Source organism: Quercus lobata, chromosome 2, assembly GCF_001633185.2.
Source record: "Quercus lobata isolate SW786 chromosome 2, ValleyOak3.0 Primary Assembly, whole genome shotgun sequence".
NCBI classification, from domain to species: domain Eukaryota; kingdom Viridiplantae; phylum Streptophyta; class Magnoliopsida; order Fagales; family Fagaceae; genus Quercus; species Quercus lobata.
Genome location: NC_044905.1, coordinates 97636510 through 97650997, shown reverse-complemented (window position 1 = coordinate 97650997; position 14488 = coordinate 97636510). Strand labels below are relative to the sequence as shown.

At 33.8% G+C, this 14488-nt stretch overlaps 1 protein-coding gene across 5 annotated transcripts; it reads right to left on the bottom strand.

Moving 5' to 3' along the window:
• Window positions 1-2173: 2173 nt before the first annotated feature.
• On the bottom strand, window positions 2174-14224 carry LOC115977419 (uncharacterized protein C16C6.01c). 5 transcript variants are annotated; one of them, XM_031099249.1, is made up of 12 exons: window positions 14132-14224; window positions 13104-13196; window positions 12485-12613; window positions 11888-12206; window positions 11545-11663; window positions 10543-10675; window positions 7891-7967; window positions 6998-7195; window positions 3534-3723; window positions 3208-3386; window positions 2891-2991; window positions 2174-2783 (listed from the first exon to the last, which is right to left on the bottom strand). In XM_031099249.1, the coding sequence occupies exons 1-12, from the start codon at window positions 14144-14146 to the stop codon at window positions 2633-2635; spliced, it is 1704 nt and encodes a 567-aa protein (XP_030955109.1). In that variant the 5' UTR covers window positions 14147-14224; the 3' UTR covers window positions 2174-2632. The 5 variants fall into 5 exon arrangements, with proteins under 5 accessions (XP_030955109.1, XP_030955110.1, XP_030955112.1 ...); XM_031099250.1 differs by having other exon boundaries at window positions 11888-12188; XM_031099251.1 differs by lacking the exon at window positions 2174-2783 and having other exon boundaries at window positions 2899-2991; window positions 3136-3386.
• Window positions 14225-14488: the final 264 nt, after the last annotated feature.

Below are 14488 nucleotides of genomic sequence, written 5' to 3'. Positions count from 1 at the left end.
TGATACTACATGAACGTGTTTAATGGTTACTTGTCCGCATTGTATCTTGATAAGTGCACTGAATCCGATACTACATAAACGTGTTTAATGGTTACTTGTCCGCATTGTGTCTTGATAAGTGCATTGAAACATTAGATGGAAGCTTTATCTTGATCACTCTATTTCAAATTTGACATGTGGATAATATTTAGTGGTTGGTAAGGTGTATAGATATTTCTGTGTACACTGGATTGGGACACGGTTAGAAAACTAGCTAAGAGAAAAGAAAGGAGTCGGTGGTTGGTTGGAGAGTAGGAAAGGACAAAGAGTGGGGGCTAAGGCTTACCCATCTTGCTACTTGACAGTGTGTATATATGTTTCTCATTAATTGGCTATCACTTTTATTCTTTTTTTAATAATAAATACTGTATATTTATGTGGTGTGGGTCTTGTTTCAGTCAATAAAGTAGGTTTAAATGTCATGTTTAATTTAATAATCATTGATTATTTTTCACGGTTTCTTTGTGTATTTGATGACTAATATCTCGAGGATGGGGAATTTGTTCGCTGAAATAATAGAGTCAGGGAGAGACTAAACTAGTGATGACTGATGATGATGACTCTCTAGCTCTTTTGATTTTTGTTTGGCTTAGAAATAAAGAAGCTGTGAATGAGTGACGTAGACATATGGATTGAATAATTGAAAAATGGGAAGGAAACACGTAAACGTCGGTCCTATTAGTCACTACCTTACTTAACCACCGCTTTAACTACCATTTCAAAACCATTTTTTTTTTTTTTTTTATAAATTTTATTTATAGAGTTTCAACACTTCCGATTCTGATGAATGTGTTCTTATCATCAAACTAAGATATCAAATCTTGTCTTTCTCTATTTGGTGAAATTCCGGTCTTTCTCTCTTTATAATTATGATCTATGTATCATTCATTATAGGTGTAATATAGTTGAAGTTCAATTATAGTTTCTTCTTTATGTTTTATTTTTATAAATTTTTTATAGGACTTTACCGTATTAAATTTGGGTTACTGTAAGTGGCAACTTCCAAATGGAAGTTTCTTTATTTTTATTGTTATTATTTCTTGGCTATTAGCATGCTACAGTTTTCCTTGTTGTATTGGCAAAACTTTTTATTTTTTATTTTTATTAAATAAAGATTTTTTTTTTTACTGTTTTTATTTGTATACAGAGTATTAATAAACCTAGAATATGATTGACATTTAAATTATGCGTAGAGCAGTGGACGACCCATCAATTTATAATTTTTTTGAGAAGGCATCAATTTATAATTGATTAACTTGTAGATTCTTTTATTCTCAAGAAAAATAAAATAATAATAAAACTTTTGGATTCTTTATAAATGTCAAGACTACCTTTATTGTATTACTATTAATCTAATGTCAAGGAAAACAATGTTATTGATCGGTTTATAAACAACTGGGGTAATGAAACCATTGTCAATAAGAGTAGGTACAAAGTGAATAAAAATTCTTTACTAAGTACTATTGGGGAAGGCCAGTTTTTCTTATCTGCACAATTGACAAGAACATGATCTTCACCCTTTGAAATGTATTTACTTTATAGATTTAATTAAATATTACATATCTAAAGAATATTCAATATGAGAGGACACTCTATTTTATAGATTTAATTTTAAATGATGTGACACAATATAAATTATTGGATTCAAGAAATAAAATTTTACTTGTGAAATTGGTTTAAATTGAGAGGATCTTATTCCGTTATTCCAAATTGAGGGTGCAGTGACCTTTGACTTGTTTTAATGATCATCTTTATTATAGACGCAGAGTTACTTACCAAAAGAGATATATATATATATATATATAGAGAGAGAGAGAGAGAGAGAGAGAGAGAGAGAGAGCCCACTTATGCTCTCTTGTAACATGGGCAGCAAGCAATATAGGAGCCACCCACTGAAATAATTAAGATCCTTCAATTATGGACTAACCACCGACTTTTTAGGTATGTATGTATATAATATAGTATTTCATGAGCCACATAGTTTTGGTCACCTTGATCAAGATCAGACAATTCCAAAAATACAGCAATTAACAGATAAACAGTTTACAAAGATTCTGTACAACGCATACAATATTATACGGGTTGGCACAACAAAGCCAATTTGTATCTTAAGTCAAATGTGGGCATCCAAACCTTATCCCCAAAATGAGCTCTCTTTTTTATTTTCTTTTCCACGGAACAATTTAAAATTGATTTAGAGCATATTGACCACACATTTAAAAAGTAATGCGCATGCTTTTCTTGAGGCCAATCCTACTAATGTCACACCACAAAAAGTTAGATTTAAGTTGAGTAGGTCACTACAACACTATTAACCGAAGTATATAGGCACAAAATTTGATTGAGAATCTAATGCATCATCACTAAGATAATATTCCACGCTTGTGCTACTTATATCTCATATCAGGACAAGCAATTTTTTGCCACTTCGTAGGGCAGTGATAGGTCAATGACCAAGTGGCCTAATTTTGATAAGAACAAGACTAGTGTTACAGACTTACAGTCACAATTGGCTTGCTCCACCAGGACAGAGCAATGTGCTTCATGCTAGTTTTTCTTCTTTGGTTTACATAAATGCCTCCAGCCAGCTCATCTAACCACGGGTGTCCTCGTTCATGCATTTGCGCAATTCATTTTCCACCAACCTGAGACCCTTATGACATGAAGTTAAAACTGAAGAAACAATTCTTCTTTGTTGATCTTTGAACTCCTCTGCCAGCCTTACATCCCAACTGGCGTTTTCTCTGCAAATATGAAGATTAAAAGTAAAACTACTATATCCGATAAAGAAAATTTTCTTCTGTTTTCAGTTCCAAATTATGTGTTCAATCCTTGATATTGACTTCTTTACCTGTCATTAAGATCTGTTTCACCAAGATTTTCCATCATGCCATCAAAGGTGGAGAGAAGGTCTCCAAGAACTTCCATTTCATTTTCCAAGTTAGATTGTAGCTATAAAAGAAAAGTATAAGAATCATATAAGAGCATTATGAAGAAAACTTCAAAGCATGAAATTAGTTAGTACTCAAGCCTACTCAAGTTAGAGGAAAAACACAATGCAACTTGAGGTCAAACTAAGAATTCTGAAGTACCAACCTTTGAATCAAATACTAAAAGATAAAAGCCAGATCAATTCACCAAACTAAAAAAATAAAGAAGGAAAATTACAAGGGACTTGGTCTGCAGCATAGGATTTTTAGCTCTCCGTAGATAGTCCAATAATGGCGGTGGCAAGCCATAATAAAAGATATTGTGGTTGTTTGAGAGCCACGTACCCCGCACCATGTGAGTGGTCCAGTCTAATCTGGGGTTACCCTCCATACAATCTTCCTGTTCAGCCTCAAACTCTGGGCTAGAACAAATATTGATGTATCATCCAACTGAGCACTTTGAAGAGTTCCAAAACAGAAACATTTTGACAGGAATTTGTCTTGCGAACAGTTAAAAACTTGGATAGATATCTATTGACATAATGGTAATAGTAAGAAAGTTACCCATTGGAATAACATCATATGGGTTGTCTCCTTGTGGTAAAAAGCCATAGAAAGTCAATAGATGAGAACTAGAGAAGTTCCCATAACTAAGAAAGCATTGTTCTCCTTCACTGCATGGTCTTGATAGACAGAATTTCAAGGAATTTGTTGCAGGATCTACTTTGCCATAGTGCCAAATGTGTGGGTATATCTGTAAAAGGGAACAAAATGTGAGCAAGAGCAAGAAATATACCTCACTGAGGTTCCAAAAATACATGGGAAAAAAAACTTTGTATTTGTCAATAAGACATTCTAACAGCAATCAAATGCTCTGTATAAGCCCCATCAAACTGGATACAACAAGGCAGATAATGTCCGGACCAAAATTAGTCAACCATCTGAATTTTTTAAAAGTACAAGAATCATTCTGAGCAGAAGGTGTTATTATGAGTGATAGTGTTGACTGTAAGTAGTGAATGGGCTCAACTTTAATGACATCTCCTTCCCTTATAAGATCAAGGTGGAAGATGAGTGATTGAGGTCATGGATTTACCAATGAAATAATAAATTTGACCAATGGGGAGCAATAAGCTGGTGAGCTTAGCTTAGGAAATGCTAAGAAGCACGAACGCAGACACAGACACAATGATACGCAATATTATCAGGATTGTGACGTCTAGCAATCTTGGATCGTAAGATCCTACGATCCTAGACCATAGAATCGATCCGGATCATACCAGGATCAGCTGTGAAGTAGAATTGATGTGGGACCGTGAGTTAGATCATGGGGCAATTTAGAATTGTTATCCCTCATCGATCCTATAAGATATCGCCACACATGCTTAAGCTGAGCTTTTTCTTGTTATTGGGGTCCCCATTTGAGAGAGGCAGAGAGCTGCTGCTTCCACAGTGCCACCTGCCATGCTGAGACGCCACGACATTGATAGTCCAAAAAAAGAACTGATTCGATCCTTTTTTGGTTCATTCCCCAATCATTCTAGGTAAATTATTTTAGCTTTTAATTGTTATGAATCGCTATCTTGTTGTAATGGGTCTGACTTTGGCTCCAGAAATCTTAAATATAGCTTTGTTGAGTTCTTTTGCCTACTATACTTGATGAGTGAATTGAGACTATATTGTTTTTGGTGAAGTTGGTCACTTGCCTATTAGGTTCTGTTTATGGTGTTTTTTTGGTGGTGAAAGGAGGGGCTACTGTATTTTTTTAAAAAAAACCTTATGTTAATTTCTTTATGTTTGCTTAAGTTTGGATGCGGAAAACTCTTATCCATATGGCCATATGAGATCAATTGTGGAGAGCAATATACCCATAACTCCATTTGAGAATCACAAATAAGATTTATTATTTATATATATATTTAAAAAAAAACAAAAAAAAACACTAATCCAACTCTATGCCAATTCAGGCCCATGGCAACTAAAATTTACCCATAAGAGAATAACAACTAATATGTATTCGTTTGTTAATCAATTTATTGTCAATCCTTCTTACTTGCTATTTTTTCCCCTTTTCTATATAATAAATTTTAAACTTGCTTTTCTCTTTCTCAATAGCAATACCTTAAGGTGATATAGGTATGTATTGCTGGTACTAGTATTGCTGGTTCTACTGCAAAGTGTAAGAAAAGAAATGCACTGGGCAGTAGGTTAGACCTAGGATGGGAATATGTAGTTGAAATAACAGTAAAGTAATTCAAAGAAGGTTAACTGTAGGTATTGTAGAGCTGCTAAGAGCCTTGTAGCTCAACGACATTGCTTGGCCTCCTTTATAAGGGGAACAAAAGATTAAATCTCCCCACCTCCATTTGTTGTAACAATTGAAATACAACAACAGTAACAAAACCTTAGTTTGTAGGTCTATCTCTTCTAGGGGAATTTAGCAGCTTAAACATCATTTAGCTGGCTCTAGTTTAAATGTTTGAGCCATGTCAGAAAGTGCTTGAGTCAGGATTTTTTTTTTTTTTTTTTGGAAAAAAAAAAATCAGTAAGAATAATCCTTTAAGGAGAAGAAGATATTAATGCATGAAAAAGGAAAGGCATCATGGATACGTTTGTTATAAAAGCAACGCAAAGAATTATGAATAAACTATTTTTTATAAGAAAACAAAAGGAATGTGAATGAATTTGTCTACTGATAACTATTCTACACTAGTGTCATTCCCTTTAATTGTGTGAACAATCCTAAATTTGGGAAGATGGTTTACATGATTACAAGATTTAAAAATGGGCTTAAGCCACCTTCCTATCATGAAATTAGGGAGAAATACCGGAAGAAGCACACGAATTTGACATAAGATATGCTAGAAGAATATATGGAAAAGAACTGAGTAAAATGTGATGTTCAATTGTGACAAATGGTTTGATGGATAGGAGAAGAGGGTCCGTATGCAATTTTTTAGTGAATTGTCCTCAAGGAACCTACCTTTTTTTTTTTTTTTTGTACATAGACACCTCTGAATTTTCTAAACGGCTGATTTTTATTTTTGTGTTATTTTTTTTTTGAGATGTTGGATAATGTTGTAGAGAATGTTGGAGAGAAAAAAGTTGTGCAAGTAATAATTGATAATGCTTCTAATTACAAAACATCTGGAGAAATGTTAATCGAAAAGAGAAAATTGTTATTCTGGACTCCTTGTACAACACACTGCCTAGATTTGATCCCTGAAGATTTTGAAAAAAGATTAAAAACTCATCAAGAAACAATTGCAAATACCAGTCACTTCCCCCTTTTTTTTTCTACCTTTTCTTGTCTTTGGCATTCTATCACTATTCATGATACTGTTCACATGCACTATTCAAGGATTGTGGGCTGATTTAACCCTAATTTCTCTCATCTTTCCAAACCTAAATAAAAAATTTTCCCTTCCCTACCAACTCTCCAATAATTCTTGACTACTAATCCTTTTTTTCTAACCCTAGATTCTCTAACATTATACCCATCATAAACCCAAGTAGACAGATTCCCCAATATATACTATGTCACAGAACCATTAGTTAATTGGCTTATTTGGTGTTCAGAGTGTATCCAGATTTTCTTTTTTTGATAATTCAATAGTTGGGGGCGGGGGGATTTGAACCTTGTATGTCTCCATTGGAAACACTAGGAAGGTGCCATTTGAGCTCCAATGCTCTTGACAATGTTTAGATTGTGTCCAGATTATGTTTAATCAATGCTTTCTGTGTTCAACTTCGTAATTTTATACATTTTATTTGAAGCCATGTCTAAGATTTCTCTGACAAGTGTCAAACACAGGAGATGGCACCTCTGTGAATTGTCTGTGCTTCACAAGCATAATATGGTATGCTTGGCATCCAACTTTGAGTACCTTAAGTTTTAGTTGAATTCAGTAGTATAGTCAACTACACTGAAATCTAAAGTTATATCTTAACCATGAAGACAAAAAAAAAAAAAAAAAAAAACATAGGAGCAAAATGAAAAAGAAAGGTGAACAAAAGGAATGGCATACCGAATGGTTAAGAAATCCAGCAATAGGAATTAAGCACGTCCTTAGCTTTCCATCAGGGAACATTACTTGCATACTATTTGAGTACCAGAGTTCACAAGCCCATAAGAATTGCTCCCAGGTGTATACCTCCCGTGGAAATATATCAGGATGATCATTACACAATGTGGGAAATAACGAATCATATTGAGTTTGTAAGTGCTGTGACAAAAAGAAAAAGGATGCATTAAATTTGAAAATAGTCCCACATTTAAGCAAGTGGGAAAGAGAAAAATAAAGTTCAACTGAACGCGAATAGAAACAATCTAAGTAATGCGTAATAACAAAAAATGAAGGGAGCTAAAAGAGTGCAGGATAGGTGGGATTAAAGTTTAAGTGAAAGGAAGTAGAGCAAATCTTGATTGTGCTCAATCCTCCAGTGATTTAGATTATAACTGTCCCTCTAATTGGCGAGGATGGAGTAGAGTAGCATGTTTATATATTTGATGGCATTTAAGAGGTTGTATAATAAATAGGGGAATTAGTACATGTGATCGGGTGGGATGGAGTTCCCTTATACATGTACCTTCTTAGTTATTGATTACTAAATCAATTATTTAATAAGTGCAATCCCTAGTACACTGGATACATAGAAGAGAAAGCAGCCTACAAGAACGAAAACTGGATCAAGTTCTAGATCTATTTTCTATTGCTATCCCATCTTTTTAAATCCAAATCCATTCCAATGGGGACAGGGCAAGGTGGGGGGCCCACTTAAATAGGCCAAATTGCCATTTCCAGATGCTTGGCTCACATTAATATATCCTTTTTCACAACTCTTTTGTCCCTTGAAGTAATCAGAGCCTAAATATTTGAACAAATTAATCTAATAATAGTGTATTAGAAGGCCTGATAACCTGTTTTGCTTGCACTATCTCTTCCAACAGCATGGTTCCATCCAAAGCCATGATTGCCTCAATGCCAAAGCTCAACCCTGTCACATAGAATCATGAAGAAAAAAAAATCATGTTAAACCAAAATGATCAGTGTTAGAACATTATTATTGGCAAATAATTCTTGCATACAAAATGCACATACATATCTATATGCTTTAACACCATTTTTTGTCAGATCATATACAAACAATATAAACTAGGGAAAAATAAATAAATAAATAAGACTGACATAATTGGACACCATTTTTTCCCCCAATTTGATCTATAGAATTCTATAACATCATCATTATATCATCACTTACTACTATGAAAAACAATGTAGTAATTAGTAACTATGAGTTTGCAAATTGAATGTCACGATGTTTGGACTAAAACCAACTTAAAATTCCATTCAAATGTCAAAGAGGGACCAAAAGGTAATACCATTTGGGATGTACCAACTTCTTATACTCTAAATCCTCCATAATTTTAACTAGCAGGAAACCAGGGTGATGCAGGAAGCGCAAAGAAATAGCATAAAGAATATTTATTTTAATTTACTCATAGAATTTTGGAGTCAATTGTATTTTTCTTTTAGGTATTAGTAGTTAATTAGGGCACTCCCCTCTTAATTTCATAATTTTTTTGGTTCTTTTATTAAAATAAATTGTATTCTACTTTTTCTACATAAAGTATTTGATTGTTTCATAAGATATGCAAATTAGTGCAAACCCATAATGGGTGAAATAACCAAATGGTGCATGCCTTATATTTAACAGAAAAATTCCAAAAGCTAGGATGGTAGCAAAGCATATAATTGCAAAGGAATTATACACCCTATTTACCCATTTCTTCAGGCAACAACTGATGCTAAAAATCATCAAACAACTCCCTAGTTAAAATTTGGTAAAATTGTAGAACAAATGGGAATTAAAATAGCATTGACTTTCTTAAAGGTTAAGGTATATATAATTTCTCACTTCCATGCTCCAAAATTTTTATGATTCAGTCAATCTTTTTTGGGCAAAGGAGAGGATATCTCGATCAGGGAGAGAGAATGGAGAAATCCCATTTGACCCAATATATATGACAAGTTGCACTATATGTCAACCCAAGATTGATCATCCTCTCAAGGACTTTGAAAAGGTACTTTTGGAACACCAATAGGCATTAATTGAAAAAAAAAGAATTAAGTACTATATCTTACTTTGATGTGGAAGCGTAAAAACGGGTTTCTTGTCTTAATAAGATTAAAATTTTAAACTTTTCAGTGACTGAAACATTGCCGCATAGTTTTAATCTGAATCACTGAAAGTTAATATATTGACAGCGGCTTTGGGGAAAATCTTAACTACCGATAATTTGCCAAAGCGTAGAGTAGTTGGTGATGGATTGGTGTTGCATGTGTAAGAAGGATGGGGAGACTACTAATCATTTACTTTTACACTGCCCTGTAGCTAGATAGTTGTGAAATATGGTATTTCCATTATTTGGGTTATATTGGCGTTTTGGATACTCTAGATAGCTGGTCGAGCAAGTTTAACAGACGTATGCATGCAATTTGGAGTATGATCCCTCATTGCCTTATGTGGGGTATTTGGTGGGAGAGGAATGCTCGTAATTTTGAAGAAGTGAGAGATTGACAATAATTTGAGCTTTGGGTGTTTTTAACTTTAATTCTTCGGCTGATCTGCTTGATAGTTATACTTTCTATGCATTATAGTTTTGATGTTTTGCTGGTTCCTTAATCCTTAGTACACTGCCTGTGTGCTTTGGTTCCTTGTATGGTTTCTTTTTTCAATGAAGTTTCATTACTTATAAAAAAAAAAAGGTTAAAATATTGACCATGGCAGAAATGATTTTACTGAGAATAACTTTTTTTGATGAGTAATAAAATTTTATTTAAGCAAAAGAACTACCTCATGTACACAAGATATACACAAAATGTTATTAAAATTTTACTTAGAATGATGGTCAAATATTATGCATGCTTTAACTTGAAATTTTTTTAAAAAAATATGGGTAAATTTGGTATACATCTTAGGTCCAAATTTACCATGACAAAAAAGAACAGAATGGAATAAAAAGTAAAAGAAACAAGTGCTTAGTTCAAAGTAAAATTGAAATTTCCACAAAAAAAAAAAAAAGGAAAAAAGTCTCGATCAATCAATTGTTCAGAATGGTAAGTGATGGAACCCAGCTGAATGATTACTAACATGTTACATCCTTTCAAAGTTAGATATTTAGAATATAATATTTTATTTCAAGTTCATACTTACTAGCTTACCAGCAACATTTTTTGATAAGTACAATATCTTTTATTGCAAAAAGGCTACACCATGTAGAAAGGATCAGGAAAATTATCGAACTGTGTCAAACATATGATAATAAACAGGTCAGCAAAAAATTTTCAAACCCTAATGGATAATTTTTCAGCTCGCAAAGAAAGAGCATTCATTGACCATATAAAAGATTGCAAAATGTTCTAACCTAACATCAAGTTCTTGCTAATAGTTGAATCATTTAATCCTCACAAGTAATAAGATGTCAAATTACAATAATACTTCCTCATTATGTACACAAAATAACAGAGTAGATATCATCGACAAAGCAGGTGACAAAAAGTGATAGTACCTGTATTGAATTCTTCTGGAAGGGTATTGAAGTAGATCTTGAATTTTGAATTACAATCGTGCTTCTCCTTCATGCTCCACAACAATAACATTGTCTCAGAAGAGATGCCATCAATCTTTTCTAATATATGAAACTGCAATAAAAAGAAAAAATAGTAAGTCATATTGACCCACTTTACTTCCACATAGGCTGCGCAGATTCAAATTACTGATTATGTAAGAGTGCCATCTCTAAATGTAATTGACCATCGGCATGAATGGAAAACAAAGCATCATGTGCAATTTTTATTGCAGGGCAAGATTTGAACCTATGATCCCCCCATTTTACACCCAAACATAAACCATGTACTCCACTATAGAGATTATCCAACTTGACAATGTAGAAACAAAAGCATAGAGAAGAGAAGGGCCTAAAAAACTGAAACGGCACCTTGTGCGAAGGTAATGCAGCATTGGCATAGTACCTGATACCTGGTTCCAAAATCCATCTTAATGCTAATCTACTTCCATTAACCATTGGCATAGACACCTTATAACCATGTCTCTCATGGGCACCTCAAACTGTGTCTTTGATGCACAGAGTGAACAGATTTTTTTATCCACACATGGTGACTGATGAGGAATTACACTTAACCCTTCTCTTATATGTTATGTAATTTTGTTTAACTGAATTAATAGTTTTCTGAATATTTCCTAGTGATCAGTTTAGTTGTTTACTTAGAAATGGTTCCTTTTACCTCCACATAGCTCATTTTGTGAAACATAAACGACCGCAAGGAATTTTCTCTACATATTGCAGGGATAATTAGAAATTCATGTAGGCAAGAATACATTTTTCTTACTAATCATCACCCATCTATTGTTTTCTGTGTGACAAGTTTTTTAGATATGTGATTCATGTTCCCACACATATGAAGATTCATTTCATTTAACTTTCATTTCCTTGTCTCTCATAGAAGTTCAAACTCAAAGTAGGAATCATTTATGGAAGTCTGAAACGTACCATGTTGGATTCACGGATTAGCTCCTCAGAAATGACAGTAGATACAGGGATCTCCACAGCAATGTCTCCAACATTTATATTTTCTCTTGCAATGGCTCCTCTACCAGCACCTTCGACATCTACATGATGAATGAAGCACAATACAATAAAGACTAGGTGTCCTTTTTTCTATACAAAGCTTTGCAAAATTGTAAAGAAATAGTGTTCCCACCCCCCTAAGTTCCCAACTCCACCTCAAAGAAAAAGGAAAAATCCTCTTGACACCAAGAAAAGGGGGCAAAATTTTTACATGCCTAATAAGCAAGGAAAAAAAGAACAGCAGCAGTCATTTGTGAAGACTTACAAGCCATCTGCAACCTTGTCCTTATGCCATTGTTTTCACCCCATTGCAACAAACATTCTTCTTTGCCACAGCTGTGGTTTTCTAAAATTGTAGTCTTCACACTGTTTTTGTCCCCAAAGTCACGGATCATACCAATAATTGCTTCCCGAAATTCTTGCAGGACATTCATTTGCATGCACATACCACTTGAGAGTGAAATGTCAAGAAGCGAAAGGATTGAATTAAGAGCCTCTACCTCATTCCTGGGGCTGTAATATTCCACTGATGAACAAGCATCATCCTCCCCAAAATAGAGTTCTACCTGCATCCTAATGAACCCCTTATAATAAATATCATCATGAGTTAATCATCCATAAAATGCCAGGGATCAGGCTATCATGCTATTCATGCTCCGCTTTTGAGTTTTGTGCCAAAACAAACCAGGAAAACACTGAAGCTACAATTTGCAAGAACCTAAAAGGGATCAAACCTATGTGGAAAAACTATTTTGTTTCCTATTGTTCATACGGGAAATCAGTCTATCTCTCTCATTTTCCTCCAAGCATGTCCCTACACTGAAATACCAAGTAGTTTAAAGAGAAGAATTGGAATTTTTACCTCATCTAATTGTATGATTCTTGCTATCTGAAGCATTACTTTCAAGGTAGTACTTATCCAATCAGGACCTGAAGAGCTCTTAAGAAAAACCTGTTCCTTGGGGTTAAGACCCTTATTCTGAAGTAATTTCTGCCAACGAGATGTGAAAATAATAAGAATAATGGTAGCAACATAACAACTCAATTAAATTAGGAGAAATTAGGTCTCTTTACCAAAAACTAGATAGTATTAAAGCATAACTGTAATAAACTGAAAATACTAATGAAAATTTATGAACATAATTTTCATGCTAACAAAAATGGAACAATTATTGTCAGTATGATTTCTTTCGTATACATCTTAATTAAAAAGAATTTGACACAATCATATGTATAAAATTATAAATGTAAATTTTTTTTTTTAATTTAGTAGTTAGTATGCAACAGGAGTCCAGTATCTATCCCCTGCACTTCAGTGTATAGAATAGAGTAAACAATAAATAGTAACTTACTAAAGTTATATATTTCCTTCAATTACATAATATTTCATCCTCACATTTCTGAACATTAACCAACTATTCAATAAAAATTAGCGAAGAATAAAAGAGAGCTCGAAGGCAATCAATTATGCCATTTCTTACCTTCTTTTTATCAAAATGCAGGTCATCTTCAGATAGCTCAAGAACTATTGCAAAGCCGTCATCAGTCTCTTTGGCTTTATCAGATGATGGTGGCTGCAATGAACAAATACATTATCAATACTAAGATTCTTACTCATTTGACAACATAAAAAATCAAGTCAACAATATTATGGAAATAGCAATAAAACAGTATAAGCTGTGATGGCAGGACATAACTGGAATTCCCACAATCACAGAACACATGAGCGAATGCACTCACACAAAGAAAACAAATTTTAAAAACAGAAATTAGATTACTAGTAGTTTATATAACATGACAGCATTCATATCATCTTTCATATGCTACTTTCTTTCTTCCATTCCGATAAATAATTAATTCTGAATTATTTTGCAAACAAGTATCACAAAAAGGAGTTTAAAGATACAATGGAAACAATTACCTTATGGACCTATATATTAGCTTCAAATCTTGAATTTACAAAAATCACTTCAAACAAGAATCAAAACAAATGCGTGTGTATAATGTAGGAAACCTTTCTAAAGAATAGCCCTTTGGAGCATTTACCCCTGATGGGCTAAGCAGTTTAAGCTCATGCCCAGGAGCATATGCACATACACAGGCATAAAGAAGCTTCTTTCTCATACTTCTCAACTTCAGCACTCTCTTTTCTACATGTTGTCAAAAAGAAATTGATGCAATAAAAAGTGACAGTGATATATATATATATATATATATATATGAAATGTCAAAAAGAATGATCAAGTATAAATTCTTTAAACACAATGTAATTTATATCAAACCTAAAACCTAAAGAACTGTATCAAGATAAAATAAAGAATGGTCTGCTTGGTTGCCGGGAAAATTGTAGGGAAATTTGGAATCTTGGAAGAAATTCAAATAGAAAAAAAATCTCAAATTTGAGTTGAAAACGTTATGCATTTTCTTAGACTTTCCAACAGTTTCCCAGCAAATTAGAGTCCAAGAAAATGAAATTAAAAGCATAGAGTAGAAGAGAGTTTGAGCTTACGTTATCAATCTCCATTAAAGCCCGAGTTGAAGCAGAACCTAGAGAGAGAGAGAGAGTGTGTGTGTGTGTTTGGGCGGCAAGCTAGTGAAGTGAAGGAAGTGTTTGTTTGTTTATTTAACTGATACCTGAGATTCTCAGCGTTCAGGGGATTCGAAATGGGCCGGTATGGGCTGGACTTGTATCACCACGGGTCAGCCCATGTTTTTTTGGTGGAAGGAAAGAAAAATTGGCAAAAATGGCCCATTACCATCAATTTTGGAAATAATTTGCTCAGAAACACTGTTTCCGAACTATATAGCAATCTACCACTTTTTCGGGCCTATAGCGGCGTTTTCCTGAAAAAAAAATTTTATAAGT